The sequence below is a fragment of the Notothenia rossii genome (genome assembly GCF_949606895.1).
Source record: "Notothenia rossii genome assembly, chromosome: 1".
In the NCBI taxonomy this organism is placed as follows: domain Eukaryota; kingdom Metazoa; phylum Chordata; class Actinopteri; order Perciformes; family Nototheniidae; genus Notothenia; species Notothenia rossii.
The window spans coordinates 54462191-54485843 of record NC_136912.1 but is presented as its reverse complement, the minus strand read 5'-3'; the positions used below and the strand labels follow the sequence as shown (position 1 = coordinate 54485843).

The window sequence follows — 23653 nt, the reverse complement described above, 5'->3', positions numbered from 1 at the left end:
TTTTCATTGATTAATGCCATAGTGTACACACAAGGTCAAATATTAATAACTCATTTATTTTCACTCTGTCTGCCTTAGATGATGATTCTTAATTTCATTTGTATTTAAAAGCTTGTTTGTAATCTTACAAAGATGGTTTTAGGAGTAATGATCGCCAACAGATGTGTTCTCAATAACTGTAGAAGTTTTATAATATATCTCCAGGAGAGTCTTTAATAGTAATCTCAACTACAAGATTCTCTCAGTTCTTCTCTTACAATCATAGTTAGGGCACGTGATATTATATTTGTTTATTACGTCATAGAACAGGAAACCGAGGGAGAGGAAGTGAAGGGTAAATGTGACCCTGGTGATCAGAGATTACCCGTGTCATGAACACAAAACAGGCAGGCACACGTCTGTAGTGAAAAGGTTGATGACGGTCTGTCTGTAAACGTCCTACGTTGTAGTTGGACTTTTCATTACCTCTCTTAATAGAGTTGTATATTATCCAGAATCCTGAAGATTTGGGGATTTCCCTGAACAGCTGATCCCAGAGCCTGATGCTGCTGACAGATGAGTGTGATGGAGTGTGTGCAGGGTGGAGGACTCAGGGTGTGGCTCTCTTCTGTCTGTTTATTGACCAACATCGTCAAAGGACATTTCAGAAATTCAACCTTTAGAGTCTAAGAGAAGCGTTCATGATTACCAGTTCCTCCAGATTCACAGGGAAAGAGGAGAACTGATGGTTATGGCTGAATTTTGTATTTTGGTTGTATAATGACTGATTCGTTTTGGTTGTAAAGGAAGTATAAAAAAAACAAAACCATTTATAATCTATGAATAAAATATGGTGGTGACCAGATTTTCACCAACATTTAAAGTAACATAAAGAGAAGTCAAAAGTGTTAAACCTACCGAGAAGTATCATCACAGTGAGTGTGAATCTGTAACTCCAAATTAAAATACTGAAATCATCCTGGATTCTTTTATTTATCCGATGGCCAAAGAGACCAGACTATAATCCTGATCTTCAAAAAATATATTGAAATCAATTTGAGTCCTTCCTGTTTTCTGATCTGCTCCTACTCCAACAAACAAACACTTATCCTTTTTGAGGTATACTCCATTTTTATCTTTGAATATTATGGAAATTCTTAGGTGCATGTTTCATATTTCTTTTTTAAATCTATTTTAAAATGTTAATTAATTAAATTTCTTATTATCATCCTTCTTATATTTACCTTCTAGTTTGTGGGACAACATTCAAGGATTGCATTTCCTTAGTAAAACATTGGGATTTGAGCCTCTGAATACGAAATGTACCTTCTTCTTTTTACATCCTTTGCTTTCCTACTGTTGGAAAGATTTCTTGACGACATCATTCATTTATTTAATGTTGTGGTCACTGATCAAATGTCTGATTGTCCTTAAATGCACCAACAGGATGTGATGTCTCTCAGCTTCATCTGCACATGAGGAGAATGTTTGACAGAAAACAAGCAAACGTGTATTTTCTTAGAAATATAGTGAAATCCATCTGAAAACTGAGTGATTTAGTAAATGGAGGCTGGTCACCAGAGAGGTGTGTGATGTGAAGTTGAGTCTCAGTGTGTGTGGGGCACTTGGGTCAAGTTTCAAACTAAACTTCAGGTTCTTTTAGCTACAAAATGTAGAAAGCTTTAATATGTGGCTTTACAATAAATATGAATTGGTCATTTAAACCTGGAAAAGTTTTTATTCAAACATACTGAGAATCTACAAAAACGTTACAATTTGACATTTATAGGTAATATGTATTTAGTTAGTGTTCTTCAAAACAAAGCTCCGCATTGCTTATGTTATATCAAGTTTAAGTTACGGATAAAGTTAGTTCAATCTGATTGAAAAGAGTTTGTCGCATAATGTGCTTTAATGGTTGACTCGTCTATGTTGGTGTCTTTAGAATTGTACTAATGGATATTCTAAAACACGTAGAGTGCAGTGAAAGTAAATGTTTTGGGGGTTTTGGCTGTTGTTGAAATGAAGCTGTGTCTGCAAACCACAGCCTAAAAGACAGACAGGAGGTCCTTGTTCTCTAAGCTGAAGAGGCATTGATGATGTCACATTATAAAACATTGAATTTTAGGAAAGTTGCGTAGCTTCAGACAGAGAGAGCTGAACGTCTGCTGTCCAACACTGACCTGACCTCGGTCCTGGTGAGGCTCGACTCTGCTGTAGAGCTGAGGCCTGAGGGTTGAGGTCCCCTCATGGAGCTCCTGCCCCACAGCGCTCTCTTTCCTCAGGTTTCTGCTGTAGAGCTGAGGCCTGAGGGTTGAGGTCCCCTCATGGAGCTCCTGCCCCACAGCGCTCTCTTTCCTCAGGGTTCTGCTGTAGAGCTGAGGCCTGAGGGTTGAGGTCCCCTCATGGAGCTCCTGCCCAACAGCTCTCTCTCTCCTCAGGGTTCTGCTGTAGAGCTGAGGCCTGAGGGTTGAGGTCCCCTCATGGAGCTCCTGCCCCACAGCTCTCTCTCTCCTCAGGGTTCTGCTGTAGAGCTGAGGCCTGAGGGTTGAGGTCCCCTCATGGAGCTCCTGCCCCACAGCTCTCTCTCTCCTCAGGGTTCTGCTGTAGAGCTGAGGCCTGAGGGTTGAGGTCCCCTCATGGAGCTCCTGCCCCACAGCTCTCTCTCTCCTCAGGGTTCTGCTGTAGAGCTGAGGCCTGAGGGTTGAGGTATAGTGTGTAAATATAATAAAGATAAAACAAGCCATCCGCCTTCATAAGTCACAGAGACAGAAGCAGCATACTTACAACAACAACAACAACAACAACAACAACACAACAGCTACATGGCCTTGTGTTTGCAGACAGGAAGTGTGAGCGCTGATTCATTCTGTGATCACATGACTGTGTTTTGTTGTGAATGAAGCTCATGTGCTGCAGTAAGAGCTTCATCCACCCTCTTCTTCCTCCTCCTCCTCCTCCTCCTCCTCCTCCTCCTCCTCTGTGATTACCTTCTGACTTCCTGTCTATGGCTCTCAGCTCCTAACCCATATGGTTTGCACTTCGCAATGAATATTAGAATCTTTAGGAAACATAAATCATAGTTTCTTTTTCCGTTCCGTCATTTCTATACAGTAAAAAGCTGTTCTCTTTAGGAAACATGTTTTAACAACATAGAGGAGAAGCTACATTTGAGGGAGTATTTTCTGTGGCACATGCATGTGGTGCCCTAGTGAGTAGGCACCAGGATGGTGTGTGTGGATGTGACACATCATATTAGCTAGAATCTATTAGGTTAGCCTTTAGCTTCTGTAGGGCAGTGGCTGTTAGAGTGTCTCCCCTCAGTCTGATGCACCACGTTCAACTCAAATGTCATCCTGGTTTCATTCGACATGATAGTGAACAAACATCCTGCCTGTCACAGTCTGCCCTGAAGCCAAGTGCAACCCTGGAACACACTGAGAGAAGCGCCCTGTGTTTTCAGTGACAGATCTGATTGTTTGACTGCAGTCGCTCTACACACACACCGACGCCATTTTATTCTCCTCCTCTCTCTGCCTAAAGGATGCGGTTGCCAAGGTAACCAGACAGGGGGAAACAGGAGTTACAGAGGAGGGGGAGGACGTGGGTGGGAGTGATCGACACGCTCTTTGTTCAGATACAAAATCCACTTTTAATGTGTAAATGTTTATTATTGAGAATGTCACTCAGAAAATCTGATTATACAGAAAAACGTAAGCAAACATTATAAATACATCATTAAAATGCCCCAATATGCGCATCCATCTGTATCTACAGCCATCTGTGGCTTTTACATAGTGGACATGTTCACACAACACTACATCATGGAAGTCCTCTGCAGCAGGACGGGGGAGAGGAGGAAGATTCAAGATTACATTTCTTTATTGTCATTAGGTCTGAAACACATAATATTGATAGATGATGCACGAGAATGAAGCTTCTGTGTTTTCTGCTGAGTTGGTTTCTCAAATTCACTAAGTTCAATGTGTTCAATTTAACGTTATGATTCAGATTTCAGTGCAAAGACGAGACAGAAATAGATTTAAATTCTTCCATTTAAAGTGTTTCTATAGATGTGTGTTCACGTGCCCCAACACATTTCATCAGAATATAACTGTGGCTGCTCTGACTGTCAAATGAGGGGCTTTTCCACCTTTATTGACACATTTCTATTCATTCAGAATCAGAAATCCTTTATTAGTCCCGCAACGGGGAACTGTACAATACAACATCAGAAAGATAGCAGATAAAGTGAGGGGGAAAGTAAATAACACAAGTACACAATAAGTAATAAACAAAAACAAAGTAGCATGTAAAAGATGTTGCAGTATATTTGTTTTTAAGAAAGAATGACCACAGTAAAGAGCTAGATGGTACTATATGCAAATTGTAAATAAACTGAGAGAAAACACGTGAAATATAGAAGGAGGAGAAAACAATACTAGAGAAGGCCCCACATCTTGCATGGAAACACTATTTGTGTTCCTGTGGTGATTAATAAAACAGAATCTCAGCAGCACATAGTTGGAGGCCATGTCCTGATCACCTCATGTTCCCCCTCATGGGACAAAGGTGCAGAAAGAAAACACACACTCCAACCGGGAAGGTTATGAGAAGCTAAAATGTCTCAAGTAAGTCTCTCTAATCAGGTCGGTTACAGGAGGCTTGTTTTATACAGATTATTCTGATTCATTGTGAAATAATGGGGACCCAGTAAATGCAGCGAGTCTGAAGATGAGGACATTTGACTGTCATGATGAACATTAACCATGAGACACTGCGGGCGGGGTACAAGGCAAGGTAGATTCATGATAGTATTTTTATTTATGTGAATATTCAAAGTGACTGAGGCTCTAAAAGAAGAATATCTGAGATGTGGTGGAGTGGAAGCAGACAGTATTGAGTAAATGTGTTTCATGCTTTGTCTTCTCAAAGACTCTCTTCCTGTTTCTCTCTTCTTGTCGTCTCATATAGGGGTCGTTGCCATAGAAACTGCACGGTTGAAGGTCTGAGTTAGCGCTTGTTTGAACTCTCCGTCTGATTCGTTATCCTCTCGGGAGCTCCCACATTTTCTTACCCAGCATGCTTTTCCAGCGACTGCAGCAGTGAGATTTTGTTATGTGTGTGTGTGTGTGTGTGTGTGTGTGTGTGTGTGTGTGTGTGTGTGTGTGTGTGTGTGCGCGCGTGTGCGCACGCGTGTGTGTGTGTGTGTGTGTGTGTGTGTGTGTGTGTGTGTGTGTGTGTGTGTGTGTGTGTGTGTGTGTGTGTGTGTGTGTGTGTGTGTGTGTGTGTGTGTGTGTGTGTGTGTGTGTGTGTGTGTTTGTGTGTGTGTGTGTGTGTGTGTGTGAGTGCCAGATGACAGGAGAAGCAGAAAGAGACATCCCTTGATGTAAATGTGTCACCATGGCGATAGTGGGCGAGGGGGATGTTGGCCTGATACCATGTCACCATGTCATACATGTATATTAAAATGTCTTCAGATCGGTTGTGTTGCTTGTGCAAGCTGCTCCTCTACAGGACAATCAAAGTTACCGCGGCACAGATGGTTAAAGCTAGGGCCTCCTAGAAAATAGGTTCCTTTATTTAACTGTTGCTGACTGAACATGTCTCTGACGTGAATCAAGAGCTGTGAGTCTTTTTGTGGATCATTTGGTGAAAAACAAACCTAATACATATAATTATTGTCCTCATTATTTTCATAGAGAAAGTAATTCAGTCGGTATTATGTTTCCTTTAAGAATTATGAGTAGGTGATGCAGTGTGTGGAAGTTTCATGCAGCCTTTTAATTGCAGGATCAAGTTTCAAGTTATTAACTCTCATGTGCACGGCAACTAGAGAGAAGCAGTGGTTGGCAATACAAGCATGGCTCCCACCAGCCATGCTTGATGATGTATGGATAAGGTAATCCTGAAAGTGTGATCGTGATGATGTTGCTATCTCTCTCTCTGATCTCTCACCTGTGCTGATTTTTCGGATAGAGCTGCAAAGATTAGCTGACGAACAAATCTAGCGTCACTTTTACCATCAGTAAACACACAATGTGGCAGATGGTAGTGCACACATACATGTAACCCTGACACATGTGACCCTTTCTTCTACATACAGTGGCTTTATGGCTGTGAACAGATGTATTGACACAAAAGGATAGTTCAAATCAGATGTAGTAAGAGTTAAACACAATTAAACAGTGTAACCTGAGAATACGTCTCGAAAATCCACATGAAATGACAGCCTGGATCAGGTTCCCCCACCTTCCTCCGACCCACAATCCCCTGGGGTCAGCTCCTCTTAATGAATGCAGCAGCAGTGACATTTACTGCACTGACCCCTGCTGACTTCAGATCTGCTGCACTGGGCATAAAAACCTGACGGCAGAGATACACAATCATCTGAATAGCATCAGAGACAGTCAGTTGTTTTTTATACATTGGCTCAAACAAACAAACAAACAAACAAACCGCAGCCCCACGTCCTCTCCACATGTTGGTCTGTGCTCTGAGTCTGGTCTGCAGTGAAGGTCACCATGTGACTCACACTGAGCATGTGCAGGATTACCTCAATGTGACACACAGACTCCTATTGATGGCTTTATCGTTGGATTATTCACTCACTCTGCATGTCTCTCTAAACTGAGTCGTGACTAGACACTGTTACGGTCATTCTGGACCAATATGACATAACAGTTATTAAGGAGGATAATAGAAAGCACAGTTCAGAAAAGACAATAGTAATACCAGTATGCAACCCTGTCTGCTCAAATATTCTAGTAGTGTCAGAATGGTTTAAATGAAAGGTTTACAATGTTTCAAGTCAGGTGTTGATATGAACACTGAAGCTGTAATTATTCACTATGTCCATACTGCACATTATTAGATCCTTTCATCCTTTTGGGTCAAGAATACAGCAATACAATCACAGCGTTTATCTGAGGAGAAAGGGAGTCTTTAAAAATCTCAGTCAATGAAACAGAGTAGATATAACTAATAACTAATAACTAATAAGACTGCATGTTGTGATGAACACTGACTTTGGAAGATCTTCACTTGCAGTATAAAAGTGTTGCAGTAAAACAGCATCACCTCTCTTTAGCTTTACCCAGGAACCTGTGCGTTGCTCAACTATAAAAACATTAAAAAAAAACATTTACTTTTCTTTGAATGTTTTAGGGAAAAATATGAAATATCTGTTGGTTTATGTTTTCAAATATTTACAATAAAAACATGATATACGTAATACTATGTTATGTTTTAAAAAAGTCAAACAAAGATTACAATACAAAGAAAAATATGTCTGAAAGAAACTAATGGATGTCTATGAAGTTGATTAAAAACTCATATAATTTATATCAGAATAATATTTATATATTTAAAAAAAGTAATTTCTACAATATAAAAAGTGAATTTTTCTATTGTTTTCCTGTTTGTCCAAAAAAACAATGTTTAGCAGCTGAAAGCAGCGAGTGGAGAGAGTTTGGTGTTCCAGAGTGTTAGAGGATCAGAGGAGTGCAGGCTGGAGCAGCCGCAGGACACACTTAGATAACATGTTATCTAACACACACACATGGAGCCAGAGTGAGAGTGACAGATCCCTCCCTTTGAGCCATGACTTAGTTCATTTATTTTCTTTAAAATATGGACATCAGAGTAGTGTTCGGGGAATATTTTTTCCTAGGGCCACACCTTTGACCCAGTTTATCAGTTTGTACTGCCCTCACTGAGCACAGGCCTGCAACCTTGGGATGCTCTCAGTGTGTTGTCTCCCTGTTCCTGCCTGTTGGAGTCAGCTGGTGGAGGAGTTATATAGTGCTTTGCCGGTTTTATCTTGTTATGCAGCATGATGATTATTCTCTCAGACCTAAATATATGGGTCTCAGGAAAGATATTCAGAATTGGTTTGGCACCGCTGTGTCACCTCATGGCTGCTGCACATGTCTTTGTCAATGCTACGGCCGTAACTTGAAATCAATTCTTCAGTGTTTGCCATCAAATCCCAGCTCTCCTGTGTTCTCATTGTGTTTCGACTCCATGCTCCAGAGGTTTCTATTGCAAGTAGCATTATAATGGTAACATATATATTTGTGCAGAAGAACCAGATGTCCTGCGGTCAATGTACTGTATGTACTGCAATGCTAATCCTCAAAGCTAAAGCTAAAGACAAAAAGGAAATGCGACACGGACCACTATTGCGGTAAGCATGTTGTAACTTCCGGTTGTTGTTGTCATCTCCGGGTATCCCGTGTGCCTGTTCTGTTGCTGATAGCTTATTATCTTAACTTAATCAATCGTTTTAAAACTCTTGATCACGGCAACTGCCTGACGTTGTAATCACACGTTACTACAGCTTAAGCACTCACAAACTCTCCTTCTCTTAGCGACTGTAACTCCACAGTTGCCTACACTCTTTTCGGGTTTGCTAACGGTAGCTACTTTAGCTTGATAGCTAGCCATGGCTCTTTCCCCACCCTCGGGTGCTATTTCCTGCTCTAACTGTCTCATGTTTGGTTACTTCCCTACCTCCTTTACTGGTACCGATACATGTGTTAAATGTAGTATAGTTGTTAGGTTGGAGGCAGGAATCATAGCCATAGAAGCCCGGCTCCGCATCTTAGAAAATAACTCAGCAACAGTAAAGCCCATGTTAGCCGGTGCGGACCGGCAAAAGGTAGCTCCTCTTAGCCGTCCCCCGGCAACTCCCGAGCAGCAGGGAGATTGGGTGACTGTTCAGAAGGGGCATAACCCGCAGGTCCCCACCAACCCGTTCACGTATCTAACATATATTCCCCACTCAGCGAGACACCCGCTGAGAAGCCAACTCTGGTTATTGGTAGCTCTATTATGAGACACGTGAATTTAGAGACCGAAGCGTCCACAGTCACATGCATTCCGGGGGCCAGAGCGGGCGACGTTGAGGCGCATCTTAGACTGCTGGCTAAAAATAAACGTAAATACAGTAGGATTGTTATTCACGTCGGTGGTAATGATGTTCGTTTACGCCAATCAGAATGCACCAAACTTAATGTGGCGTCGGTGTGTAGTTATGCTAAAACAATGTCGGACACCGTAATCTTCTCTGGTCCCCTCCCCAATCTGATCAATGATGACATGTATAGCCGCATGTCATCATTTCAGCGCTGGTTGTCTTGGTGGTGCCCAGCAAACAATGTGGGCTTCGTAAATAATTGGACAGCCTTCTGGGGAAAACCTGGTCTGATTAAGAGAGACGGCATTCATCCTACTTTGGAAGGTGCAAATCTCATTTCGGCAAACATTTCAGGGCTTTGTGGACTTAATCCATGACAAACTGGAGTTGAGACCAGGAGGCAGAGTCGCAGTCTTACACGCTTCTCTGCGCTCTCTCCTAGGCAGTCATCCATAGGAATCCCGAACCCAATAAAATACCCAATATTAACGGTGTGTGTGTCTGCCCAAGGACAATTTAAGGTAAAACCTAATAGAGGTGTCATACATAATAACCTAATAAAAGTAAATGTAACAACTACTACAGTGCAACAAAACAGGAAGATTAAATGTGGTCTCTTAAACATAAGATCTCTAGCATCTAAAGCAATACTGGTAAATGATTTAATATCAGATTATAATATTGATATATGCTGTCTCACTGAAACTTGGTTGAGACATGAAGAATATGTCAGCATAAATGAGGCCACTCCACCCAGCCATATCAATACTCATATTGCCCGAGGCACGGGCCAAGGAGGTGGAGTTGCAGCAATCTTTGACTCAAGTTTACTTATCAATACTAAACAAAAATTAAATTATACCTCCTTTGAAAGCCTCATTTTCAGTCTTACGCATCCGACCTGGAAAACTTTGCAGCCAATCTTATTTGTTACAGTGTACCGTGCACCAGGTCCTTATTCAGAATTCTTATCAGAATTCTCTGAGTTTCTATCAACTTTGGTACTTAAAACAGATAAAGTAATTATCGTAGGTGACTTTAATATTCATGTTGACGATGATAAAAATAGCCTTACTGTTGCATTTAACTCTATATTAGATTCTGTTGGTTTCTGTCAGAGTGTAAATAAACCGACCCACTGCTATAATCACACTCTTGACCTTGTTCTGACTTATGGTATTGAAATTGAGCAACTATTAGTCGAACCGCATAATCCTGCTTTATCCGACCATTCCTTAGTAACTTTTGAAGTACTGTTACTAGACTACAAAGCATTAGCCAAAAGCTCCTGCAGCAGAAACCTATCTGTTAGTGCTATAGCCAAATTTAAGGAAGAGATTCCACCAATACTTAACTCGATAGCATGTCTGCATGTAGAGGAGGAAACTTATACAAAATGTACACCACCCCAAATTGATCATGTTGTTGATAGTGCTACAGATGCGCTGCGAATAAAATTAGACTCTGTTGCTCCTTTGAAAAAGAAGAAAATAAAACAACATAGATTAGCTCCATGGCATAATGCCGAAACCCGCAAAATAAAGCAAAAGTCGAGACAACTTGAAAGGATATGGCGTTCCACTAAACTTGAAGAATCTCGTTTAATTTGGCATATTACTCTCAATGAATATAAGAAAGCACTGCGTAAAGCGAGAGCAGCCTACTACTCTTCATTAATAGATGAGAATAAGAATAATGCAAGATTTCTTTTCGGCACTGTAGCCAGGCTGACAGAGAGCCACAGCTCAACTGAGCCTTCTATTCCCATAGCACTCAGTAGTAATGATTTTATGTGCTTTTTTAACGATAAAATTGTTACTCTTAGAAACAAAATCAATGACCTCTTGCCTTTGACCAGTATAGTGTTATCAACAGCTCCCGGAAACGTAAGTTCTAATATTACACTAGATAGTAAACTAGAATGCTTTTCAGCCATAAACCTTGAACAATTAAATGCAATGATTCTCTCTTCTAAACCATCAACGTGTATCTTAGACCCGATTCCAACTAAGCTGTTAAAATAAGTTTTTCCATTAATTAGCACTTCTTCATTAAATATTATGAATATGTCTTTATTATCAGGCTATGTTCCACAATCATTCAAATTAGCAGTGATAAAACCGCTTCTTAGAAAGCACAACCTCGATCCAGAGGTTTTAGCCAACTATAGACCTATTTCTAATCTTCCATTCCTCTCAAAAATTCTTGAGAAAGCAGTCGCAAAAAAGCTGTGTGATTACTTAAAAAACTATGATTTATTTGAAGATTTTCAGTCTGGCTTTAGAACACAACATAGCACAGAGACAGCTCTGGTTAGAGTCACAAATGACATTCTAATAGCCTCTGACAAGGGACTTCTCTCTATTCTTGTCTTGCTCGATCTTAGTGCTGCATTTGATACTATCGACCATGATATCCTATTGCAAAGACTAGAGCACTTAGTTGGCATACAGGGAACTGCTTTAGGCTGGTTTAGGTCCTATTTATCTGAACGCTCTCAGTTTGTACGTGTCAACGATGAATCTTCCATGCAAACCAAAGTTAGCCATGGAGTGCCACAGGGCTCAGTGCTTGGACCTATTTTGTTCACACTATATATGCTTCCGTTAGGTAATATTATAAGGAATCATTCTGTAAACTTTCATTGTTATGCGGATGATACTCAGCTATATTTATCAATCAAGCCTGATGAAATTAATCATCTAAATAAAATTCAAGACTGCCTCAAGGACTTAAAATCGTGGATGACCTTACATTTTTTTATGTTAAACACGACCAAAACTGAAGTTATTGTACTTGGCCCGAAGAATCTACGAAACAAATTATCTAAAGATATACTAACTATGGATGGCATTAATTTGGCCTCCAGTGAGACTGTAAGGAATCTTGGTGTTATATTTGATCAGGATTTATCCTTTAACACCCACATAAAATCAATTTCAAGGACCGCCTACTTCCATCTACGTAACATTGCAAAAATCAGGCATATCTTGCCTCAAAACGATGCAGAGAAACTAGTCCATGCATTTGTTACTTCAAGGCTGGATTATTGTAACTCCTTATTATCAGGGTGTACCAAGAAGTCAGTCAAGTCGCTTCAGCTGATTCAAAATGCTGCAGCTCGTGTACTAACCAGAGTTAGGAAAAGGGACCACATTACTCCTGTTCTGGCTGCCTTACACTGGCTCCCTATAGAACACAGGATATAATTTAAAATTCTTCTTCTCGCCTACAAAGCCCTTAATGGGCAGGCGCCATCTTACCTTAAAGAACTCATTATACCCTATTGTCCTACTAGGGCATTGCGTTCCAAGAATGCAGGGTTGTTGGTTGTTCCTAGAGTCTCTAAAAGTACAATGGGAGCCAGAGCCTTTTCTTATCAAGCTCCACTTTTGTGGAATCAGCTTCCAGTTTGTGTTCGGACGGCAGACACCCTATCCGTTTTTAAGAGTGCGCTTAAGACCTTCCTTTTTGATAAAGCTTATAGTTAGGGCTGATTAGATTCAGCCCCTAGTTTTGCTGATATAGGCTTAGTTTGTCGGGGGACATCTTACTTGTTCCTTCTCTCTGTCTATACCTGTGTACTCTCATGTTCCGATTAACCCAGCTTCCCCAAATTTCTTTCTTTTTGGTGTCTATATACGCCGGGATCCGGAGTCATGGATGATCCTGCGGTCCTCTGTCATGGATTGCGAGTCCTGGATCTTGAGTCGTGGCTGTGGTCCTGGATCATAAGTCCTGGATGGATATCCTCGTGGATTCATCTTCCTATTATACACACATGCATTTCCAAACATTTGGACTACCTATGTTGCAAATGTACTATCTTTTCAATTTACACACGGCATCTATTGCACGTCTGTCCGTCCTGGGAGAGGGATCCCTCCTCTGTTGCTCTCCCTGAGGTTTCTCCCATTTTTCCCTTTAAACTGTGGGTTTTCTCTGGAAGTTTTTCCTTGTACGATGTGAGGGTCTAAGGACAGAGGGTGTCGTATTGTCATACTGATATTCTTTACAAACTGTGAAGTGCACTGAGACAAATGTAACATTTGTGATATTGGGCTATATAAATAAACATTGATTGATTGATTGAATGAAAATAAATCCATACAAAATACAAAAGGTCTCTGTACAGGTTGTGAGCGGAGAGATATAACTTTTCCCCCAAACAGGTCTCCACAAGGGTTGATTGACAGAAGACCAATAGTATTCCATCAGAGCGCTTGGAGCGTTTCCACTGACGCTGCCTCTGAACAACAAACCATTTGGTGGAGGCACCACCCTGTGTGACAGTCTCTCATCCATCAGTCTAACACCTCCTCCTCCTCCTTCACCTGCAGGAGGCACTGCCCAGTGTGAAGATGGCTTCTTACGATCAGTTGGCCCACCAGGTGGAGGCGCTCCGTAAGGAGAACTCCCACCTGAGGAGGGAGCTGGAGGATAACTCCAACCACCTGTCCAAACTGGAGACCGAAACCACCGGCATGAAGGTCAGTGTGGAGAGTACACCAACACCACCAAATCCAATGCAAACACCAGCCGCACAAACACCACCAACACAGCCAAGACCAACACAAACACCACCAACACAAACAGCAACACCGACAACATCAACACCACCACCACCAACACCAACTTGACTAACACAGATTTAAAGGAGCTAACCGTTGGTTTTACCTTAAAACTTCACACCGTGTATACTGAGAACTTTTCCCAATCATCCGTCATGTTTTATGTTGGAGCTTCACCTCTTTGTGTCAGCCTCAGATGCCTGTAAACTGATGGCTCGTTTAGAGATTGAGAAGTAATGGATGCACATGGTGATTTGCAGTGTTGGGACTAACGCGTTACAATAACGCAACTACTTTTTGCGGTAACTGTTGAGGACATGCTGCCCATCGCAACGGTCGAGTGTGTTGCCTTCAGAGAACTAGTCAGCAAAAAACAACACAAAAACTTGTATTTTTATTGTTATTATTTTTAAAGTAAAATAAAGTAACTTGTTACTAGTTACTTTTATAATTTAGTAACTAATAAAGTAACTATATACTTTTTGAGAGCAGTAACTATAACTATTACTAGTTACTTTTTTTAAGTAACTTGCCCAACACTGGTGATTTGTAGTCATGCTGCAACATTGGTTTCTGAGGTCACCTCATTGTTTTTTTCTTTGTCCATGCTTTGTTCTGGACTGGAACCAGAATATTTTGAGGTTATCTATCGAATTACTATAACAATTATTTAACCATCACAATTGTTGCCAGTACATTTGTGAATACATTCTTCATAAATGTGTAGTTGATTTAAAAAAAATTAAAGTAAACAAATGCTGATATGGTCCTTTAATGTGATTTACACTGTAGAAAGTGAGCTTTTTCAACATTCAAATATATGGGTATTACAGCTCTGGAGACCACTCAACATTTTTCTTAAATTTCAATCTCTACATGTATGGTAATTCAGTGTCTGTTGAATTCCAACACAGATACATGTAGTCAGTAGTTTATAGAATAAATAAAAAAAGCTATAGATAATACATTCAAATCTGAGTCCAGATTGGCACAATTTGTGTGTGACAAGGCACAAGAATTTTGAAGTTTAAAAAGTAAGTGAGGCAGATAGAAATAATCATCTGATCGATTGCACATTTGGAAACAGCAACAAAATAGGTACATTTGATCAGCTGACGGTGTTTTTTGCCACACTTCTGACAATAACACCTTCTCTGAGGTGCAACGTCACACACAAATGATGGTCCTGTTATACTTTTTTAAAACTTTTTTTTTAATGTTATCACAATAAAAGTGTTGTTTCTTAGTGAATTTCCTTTACTGGTCTTGTATCTCATAACATAAGCTTTAATTTTCCTCGTGGATTTTCTTCTTCTTCATCAGAGAAGGAGAAAATGGTTATGCAGTGGTGTCTTTCAGGCATGTCCTTACCTAACATAAATGACAAGAAACATAACTGAAGAGCAGTGTGTCTTTAGGGGCTGTAGATATAAATGTTTTATTTCAAAGTGTTTTTTAAATTCAGCTGTGTACTACAATGAGATTATCAATGAACAGTTCATCGACATTAAAATATCAGTTTTTATTCAAATTAAATGTTTATTTGTTGCCAAAACTTAACGTAGAAACATGCTGTTTGGTTTTCTCACTGCAATAATCACTTTTACCATGTTTCTTTACAGACAATATGAAGAGACAAATGTTAGTGTAGTTCTGTGTTATCCAACATTTTAGCAATAAGCTTGACTCCAACAAAAAAATACTTTGCAGGTAAGTTTGACTGTTTACTTCAAACAAAGTGGTGGCAGTACTAAAGAAACACATTGTTTAGATCTCAAAATCCATTTTGCTCCGTGGCGCTATGACGTCAACTTCATTACGGCTGGTTTAAATCAATGATATAATAATAATGATAATAATAATAAAGAAATACAATGTTCTAATATATATATATAATATATCAAATTATATATTTTAAAATATGGCTCATACAATTAGCAATTCTCACTATATGTTAAATAATCTTTGCCTTAAATACATGTAAATGCCAAAGATATTTGAATAAAAACACCAGTAAAATATAAATAGAGAACTAAAATGTACTTACCGAAGAAACCACATTCATGGACGGTCCGTTTTAATCGCAGAGCAAGCCATGAGGATATTTGCTATTTGCATTAAATATAAAAAATAAACCAACACAACAAACACGGCCGTGGTCAAGTTATGCTGCTTACAGAGGACCGGAAGCCACACGCTTCCCGTACTGCGTGATGTGAAGTGAGTCTCTCACTGAAGCTGGTTCATTACAGGTACCTGTACTTCTGACTTTAAAGTCAGAATTCTGACCGAAGGGTAGGTAATTTTGGAGAAACCAGCTCAAGTGCGCTAGAATTTGAGAATACACAGCCGGAAAAAATCTGCCACTTCCTTACAGAGCCCCTCCTCCAACACACACGAACGCGCACATGACCAATGAGGGCACGAGATAAGTTTGTGCACAGATGGAAGGCTGACAGGCAGGTAGGCCATCCAGTTATTTTAGCCGGGCCGGCTCAGATGATTGGTCGTGCTTTTTACAGTACTACGGCTTCCACAGATGACATTTTTTTATGGATTTGTTGTCAAAGCACTTCAGATATTCATTGCTATCGGGATGTTAAGAGCATTCCATGGAATACAAGAAAATGTGTATCTCGAGCCGTTTTCTCAAACTTACCTACCCGACCTTTAATCTCCGAATTCTGACTTTTACATTTTTTCTCAGAACTAAAACGAAAAAAAATGGCCAATGTGGCCCTAATCCTTTCTAACAAACCTAAATCTAAAATGAGCCGTGAACTAAAACAATGGATGCATATAGAACTCAACAGAAAGAGAGAAACCTGTGAAACCAGGCTAAGGGTCAAAGCCACACACACACACACACACACACACACACACACACACACACACACACACACACACACACACACACACACACACACACACACACACACATACCATGTATTCATCACTTCAGGGGACATTACATTGACTTGCATGCATTTCCTGGAGACTTATCCTAACCCTAACCATAACCAACACATGCCTAACCCTAACCCTTAACCTTACCCTAACCCTAATCCTAAACCTAACCAAGTCTTCAGCCTAACATTAATGATTCTTCTCATGGGGACCTCCATGTTGTCCCCATAAGGGAGGTGAGTCCCCACACGTGACTGTAAACAGATTCAGGTCCCCAAAAGTATAGTAATGATAGGCCACACACACACACACACACACACACACACACACACACACACACACACACACACACACACACACACACACACACACACACACACACACACACACACACACATACACACACACACACGCAAACACACACACACACACACACACACACACACACACACACACACACACACACACACACACACACACACACACACACACACACACACACACACACACACACACACACACACACACACACACACACACACACACACACACACACAGTTTGAGACTGACGACAGCTGGGCATGACCAGCAGCAGGTGAGTCTGCAGGAGGACTCCCCATTTTTCTTTTCAACGTTTGTCTGCAAGAGCTCACCTGACATGAAGGAATAATCGGTGTTTATTTCCCTCACGGATGAAGGGAGATTTGATCTACTGCTCGGGGATTTGACCTTTTTATCTTTATGGGAGGTTTATCTATCTTTTTGTTCTGAACTTTTTGGTGTTTTTTGCTGCGTCGATGATTTTTCATCTACAAACGCAATCAACTTGCACATGCTGGTTTTTTTCGAGTTACAAATCTTTAATATGAATTCAGAGGCAAAGAAGTGATGATGAACCTTTCATATAATCTTGGTTAATGCCTTTTCCTTATCTGAATACAACCAACAGTGAACACCCTGGATGTTTCCTGTCTGTACATGTATGTCTGTTGCTCCTCTCTTGGTGCAGGAGGTGTTGAAGCAACTGCAGAGTAAACTGGAGCAGGAGGCAGGAACACTGGCTTCGTCCGGCAGGAGCGACGTGCTGGACCAACTCAAAGGTATCAAGGATCAGTTATTGTCATAAAAGATAGGAGGGATTCTACCGACTGCTTCTGAGGCTCTGCTGGGACAAATCCTTATTTTCAGAGAAATGAATCGACTCAATCAGTTAATCTGATTGGATGCAGACGGCTCTGCTCGTTATGATTCGATCCAATTAAACAACAAATTCATGTCAATTAGTTTGTCTGGACTGAAATTAGATTACTACAACTGAGAGCAACAGCAGCTGCGATTATAGGATTAAGTCAAATTCAGTTTGAAAAAATAGACAACACATAGATGTATGGGAGAGTGGAAGGAAGCAAGGAAGCAAGGAAGCAAGGAATGAAGCTAGGAAGCAAGGGAGGAAGGAAGGAAGGAAGGACAATTAAGAAAGGAAGCAAGGAAGGAAGGAAAATTAAGCAATGGAAGCAGGAATGAGGGAAATTAAGAGAGGAAGGAAGCAAGGCTGGAAGGAAGGAAGGAATGAAGTGAGAAAGGAAGGAAGGAATGAAGTGAGAAAGGAAAGAGGAGAGGATACAGCAATTATTGTAGGAGGATATCACGTAAGGGGTAAACAAGGAAATTAAGATATGGAATGGTATAGGAAGGAAGGAAGGAAGGAAGGAAGGAAGTAATCAAGGAATGAAGGAATGAAGCTAGGAAGCAATTAAAGGACGGACAATTACGAAAGGAATGAAGCTAGGAAGCAAGGGAGGAAGGAAGGAAAGAAGGAAGGAAAATCAAGGAAGGAAGGAAGGAGGAAAGATTGATTGATTCTTTGTTCCTCCCTTAGAGCTCCACCTGGATCTCACTAACTACTACGAACTGAAGCATCAACCCCACAACCTGAGGCTTCTGATGGGCGGTGTGGGGGGGGCAGGTGGGGGAGTGGAGCTGGACGACCGCCTGGCTCTGCCTCCTTCCTCCTGCTCCTCTTCCTCAGCGGTAAGCAAAGCCAGGAGTCCGCTCAGGGCGCTGTCCCGTCTGAGCTCAGGGTCCGGGGGCGAGGCCGCCATGCTGCCGCATCACTTCCTGGAGGGAGCGCCGCCCAAAACAGCTGTGATCAGTGGAGCTGACGGACGGATGAGCGACCACCACCAGGAGGAGCTGTACAAGGAGAGGTAGTATCTTTACATTCTGCAGATACATGTAAAGTACGTTTAATGGACAGATGTTCCATTTACAGTGCAACTGCTATTATGTAAAGCTTCACACAGATTCCACCTTGTATAAAAAAATACATTTAAGAGAAAGAAAAAAAAAACACATGTAATTATGTGTGACTAACGTACGAGTACTAAAGCTAAACAATTATAAAGAACATACGAAATACATTTGAGAAAATGCATCAATTTAAAAATAAATACCAGTAAAAATGTTATGAAACATGTATTACAATTTAGTAATAATAATATTATTAAATCAAATATAAAACAAATGTATTAATGTGGTCAAATGACTGCTCTGCATCACAAGCCTCAGTTTCCATGAATGTGTTTCTTCTCATTTCACAAAGAGTAAATGTACAAAAAAAGGATGCCCTTTATCTCCATTATTATTTGCACTAGTGATGGAGCCTTTAGCAGAACAAATCAGATCCAGTATTTTAGTTACCGGTATCCAAACCAAAGAAAAAATACACCCCAAAAAAATACACCCAATGTATATCCTTCTGCTTTTGAGTAATCCGTTGTCCTCAGTCCCAGCTATTACTAACATAATGAATGAGTGTGTGGTATGTTCACGATATAAGGTCAACTACGGGAAATCATTTGCTTCACCACTTGGGAATTTAAAATGCTCTGATTTATTTGGACACACTCCTTTCCAATTGGCCACTAATGGGTTCAAATATCTACGCATGTTTGCCTCCTATAATTTAGAAAATGTGATTAAAATGAATTTGGACCCGGTGGTGAATGTGATCATCTCCAAAGATGGAGCCCTCTGCCAATACCACTGCTGGGACGGGTTGCCCTCATCAAGATGAGTGTCCTGCCAAGGCTTTTATATCCAATGCAGATGTTGCCTAATTATATCCCAGCTAAGTTCTTTAAATCACTTCATAGTATAATAGGTACATTTGTGTGGAAATCTAAACGCCCAAGACTTAAGCTGGAGAAAGTGCAACTACCTTTAGATAGGGGGATTAGCACTTACCAACATTATGTTTTATCACTGGGCGTCACAACTTAGATATATTACAGAATGGTTAAAATATTATACTAATTCCACATTTCTTGATTTGGAAAATAAAGGGTGTGAGCCTGGACTCTTAGACATGCCATTTATAAACAACACAATTTCACTACATGGGATTAAAGATAACTTTATTGTTATAAATACTCTTAAAACATGGAATCAGGTACGAAGGTATTTTGGGATAGTAAATCAATACTCTGCTTTAGCTCCAATTGTATGTAATCCTGCTCTGCTTTGGACTTCAAAGTCTGGAACATTTCTGGTATCCTTAAAATGTAAGATCTCTGTTTGGGAGTCAGTGCAAACGGAGATCAGAGAAGTGTTTGGCATAGATATATATTTTAACCCATAACTGTGTCTTCAGATCAGATTTAAATGACGAACATAGACATATGCACATTATTGGTATTGCTCTGTATGCAGCACGACTCACTTGAAAGAGATAATGCTGCTGTGTTAGCAGTAGCAGCCCTGAGGTTAACGTGATATCTGTGTGGCGTCCACAGGAACCTCCTGCTGGGGGAGATCGACCGCGAGGAGAGGGAGCGCTGCTGGTACTTCAGCCAGCTGGAGGCGCTGTCTCAGAGACTGGCTCAACTGCCCCGCATCGACACAGTGAGAAAACACACACACACACACACACACACACACACACACACACACACACACACACACACACACACACACACACACACACACACACACACACACACACACACACACACACACACACACACACACACACACACACACACACACACACACACACACACACACACACACACACACGAGCACCTGCATCAGCATTAGTGTGACCTACTGAATAAGTGTACTAAAGTCTGAGGTCTTTCTCTCCAACAAAACTCAGAGTAAAACATGTGGGCTATTGCGCCTAATTTAAATTACATTCAGATAAATTAAACAAAATAATAAACATATACATTGTGATATGCAATAAAGACTTTATAAGATAAAACTTTATTCAGGTAACTGACATGTTTTTACCAGCATGAACATAAATGCTTGAATAATAATACAATCATATATTTTTTTAATGTTTTATGAAATTGGCCATTCTGCATATATCTTTTTATTTTGGTAGTCAAAAGTACATTTGAAATTTGAAACCTTTTACTATAACGTTAAAATTAAAGGCGCCACTTTTACTTGAGTAAAAGTTATAAGATATTTTTTTCAAATGGGGCCAAGGAGTTGATGTTAAGTTCAATAAGTTACTTAAATGATTAATAAGTCAACTGACTGTTGTGGTTCTACACAGGAAGTCACTTTCTGTACTGCATTTGTCAAAATAAAAGATCAGATTACAGTAAACATCAACAATTCTGGTTTTCTTTGGCTCACAGTGAGTAAATCAGATGTGTGGGGGCCTTTAGTATTTGAGTATCATGTGTGTACTGATCTCTGTGTGTGTCGTTTCAGTTTTCTCTGCAGATGGATCTGATCCGGCAGCAGCTGGAGTTTGAAGCTCAGCAGGTTCAGTCTGTGATGGAGGAGCATTTCGGCACCAGTGATGAAGTGGTCCAGAGGACGCAGGTGAGAAACAGCCTGCTGTTTATGCTCCTTCTGCTACAGCAGATCATGTCATTCAATCATTTTATGAACAATGCAACAGAATCAGAATCTTAATTCATTTGGATTAATTTGATTAAATTGATTTGATGAATCGTTGTCGATGGTATGCAGCACAGACATGTCTGAACAGTGCATGGCGTGTATGTTGTAGATTCGTGTTGCTCGTCTGGAGCAGCTGGAGGAAGAGCTGCAGGAGGCCCGAGGCACTCAGGAGACCCAGCTACAGGTCAGACATGCAGACAACACACATCACACACACAATACACAGACAGAGGCATCACCACAACAGAAATGCAAACACATAACAGCAGACAGCAAATATAAAGGCTGATTAATGTTTCTTCCAACAAGTTGGACCGGGTCTCTTCTGTTCTAAGTCAGTCGGTGTTGACAGATACATTAAAATCATATTTTGTTTAATAGTCTAAGTTGATGCCGGTCGTTCTCATAAATACTTTTTTATACATGTTTGATTGATGTGTCCAGACCTTAAAGAGCAACTTGCAGGTTAGAGACACCAGTGAATAAATGTGTAGGAAAATGATGAATACACTAGATTTTCCCAAAAATATACAGAAATATACACTACAGTGACATCTGGCGTCGTTTTAGTAGGACATTTCCACTTATGCATAAAAAAGCCTCCGCACGTGACATCCCGCGTGTGACGTAACATGGGGGAAACAAGGGGGAGAGCGGCCGGTCTAACGTATGAATAAACATGGATCACAATGCTAGTTTCGGCCATCGGAGAGAAATGGAGCTTTGGTGTGTGGAAAACCAGTGGAGAACAGAGCAGCTGTCTTGGTGAGTGACCGGCGTTAGCATGTTAGCTAACGTCAGTCACATCACAACATTGTAAAGTTAGCAATCATATATCAGGCTATAACTAAGTAGTATTGATAATATAGTAACGTTACTGGCAGGACTGTTGATACTGATCCATAACAGAAACTAATGCGCAAGTATCAGCCGTATCTCGCGTTACCTAATGCAACTCCACACTACGGTGCTGACCGGAGGGGAGACGCGAGATACGGCTGATACTTGACGATCTGGCGGAGAAAGGTTGTGGAGCCTCCGTTGATATGCCGTTGTAAATGGCTTGATGGAAAGCAGGTGTGTAGTCGGGGAGGGTGCACAGCTGATTGCAGCAGGTGAGTGGAGGTTGAGCCGGGAGCCAGGAGTGACAGCCACCACGCCCACACAAACAACACAGACAGGGGGAAACAAACAAACACAAAGGAGACGGCTGGAGCAGTACAGCCACTACAGCGTTACCTAACTCCACACTACGGGTGCCGGGTACCGGAGGGGAGAGAGAGCGCAGCGAAGGGGGGAGAGAGAGAGCAGTGAAGGGGGGGAGAGAGATGTAATACGGTTTCTTGATAAAGCTGTGGAGACGGAGTATGCTGCAGGGAGGTGGATGCACAACGCACCCAGGAACGAACGCTAGCTCCGGTCCTTTTCCCGTGAGGGAAACTGTGGACTCGATGCCCTGACAGGCTTGAGTTTGCGCAACCTGCACAAACACAAGCTCACCATGATTACAAATGGTGAAATGCAATGTAAAATTACCGAAAAAATACCAGCTCACTAAATCACAACCGCCCAAACCAACTACAAACTACTACCGCGGATTGGGCAGAGAACGAGTCCGAGAAAGTTAACTCCCCCATGTGACGTAATATGACGCGTTTGACGTTAAAAAAAGCAGTTTTTAGTAGCAGAGCTCAAAACGGCTCCTTTCCCTCTGAATTCCTGCCCTTATGTCTTGTAAAACATATCAAATCCTGCATTAACATTTTTAATTTTAATTTTCAGGCAAGGTTAATAATACTACATAAATGTAGTAAAAAAAAAAACCTGCAAGTTGCTCTTTAAAGCTGGAACATATGTCTTCACACACTTAATGCGGATAAACGGGCCTAGGTGTTGATGATGCATAAATACTAACAGCTTTTGTGTGTGTAAGGAGCATAATCAACCAATCAGCTGGATGCTGGTGCTTAAGGATGGATCCATTGTGATCCCCCTTGTTCACTGCAGCAGTCGCTCCCAGTCTAACTCCACCTGACACAGTGACACTGACCCCCCGTAGGCCCACACCCAGAAAGCTGGGTACAGAGGCTCAGTGAAGGTGGAAGTGAAGGTATGGAGGTGGACCATGGTGTCCTGAGAGATGCAGTAGAATGACAGTGAGCCGACACACCAGTTTAGGTAAACCCCGACTCTGTGGGTGAAGGGTTGTGGCGAGGAGGAACTGAACCTGTCGTTCTGGTGGCATGGCGTGTAGCTTCCCTCTGAACACTCCAGACTCCAGGAGTGCTCGCTGTGTCCCAGCAGACTGCTGCGGGTGTCTCCGTCTCTGGAGATGCTGTTGTAGGAGACGCCA

General features: G+C 41.2%; 1 protein-coding gene across 1 annotated transcript in view; it reads left to right on the top strand.

Moving 5' to 3' along the window:
- apc2 (APC regulator of WNT signaling pathway 2) overlaps positions 1-23653 on the top strand; it is a 71864-nt gene that overhangs the window by 1151 nt on the left and 47060 nt on the right. Inside the window, exons 2-7 of the mRNA XM_079669806.1 lie at positions 13240-13389; positions 17387-17477; positions 18257-18584; positions 20172-20280; positions 21106-21219; positions 21410-21484. Coding sequence (XP_079525932.1) covers positions 13261-13389; positions 17387-17477; positions 18257-18584; positions 20172-20280; positions 21106-21219; positions 21410-21484 — 846 coding nt within the window. The 5' untranslated portion in view covers positions 13240-13260. The remainder of the gene's footprint in view (positions 1-13239; positions 13390-17386; positions 17478-18256; positions 18585-20171; positions 20281-21105; positions 21220-21409; positions 21485-23653) is intronic.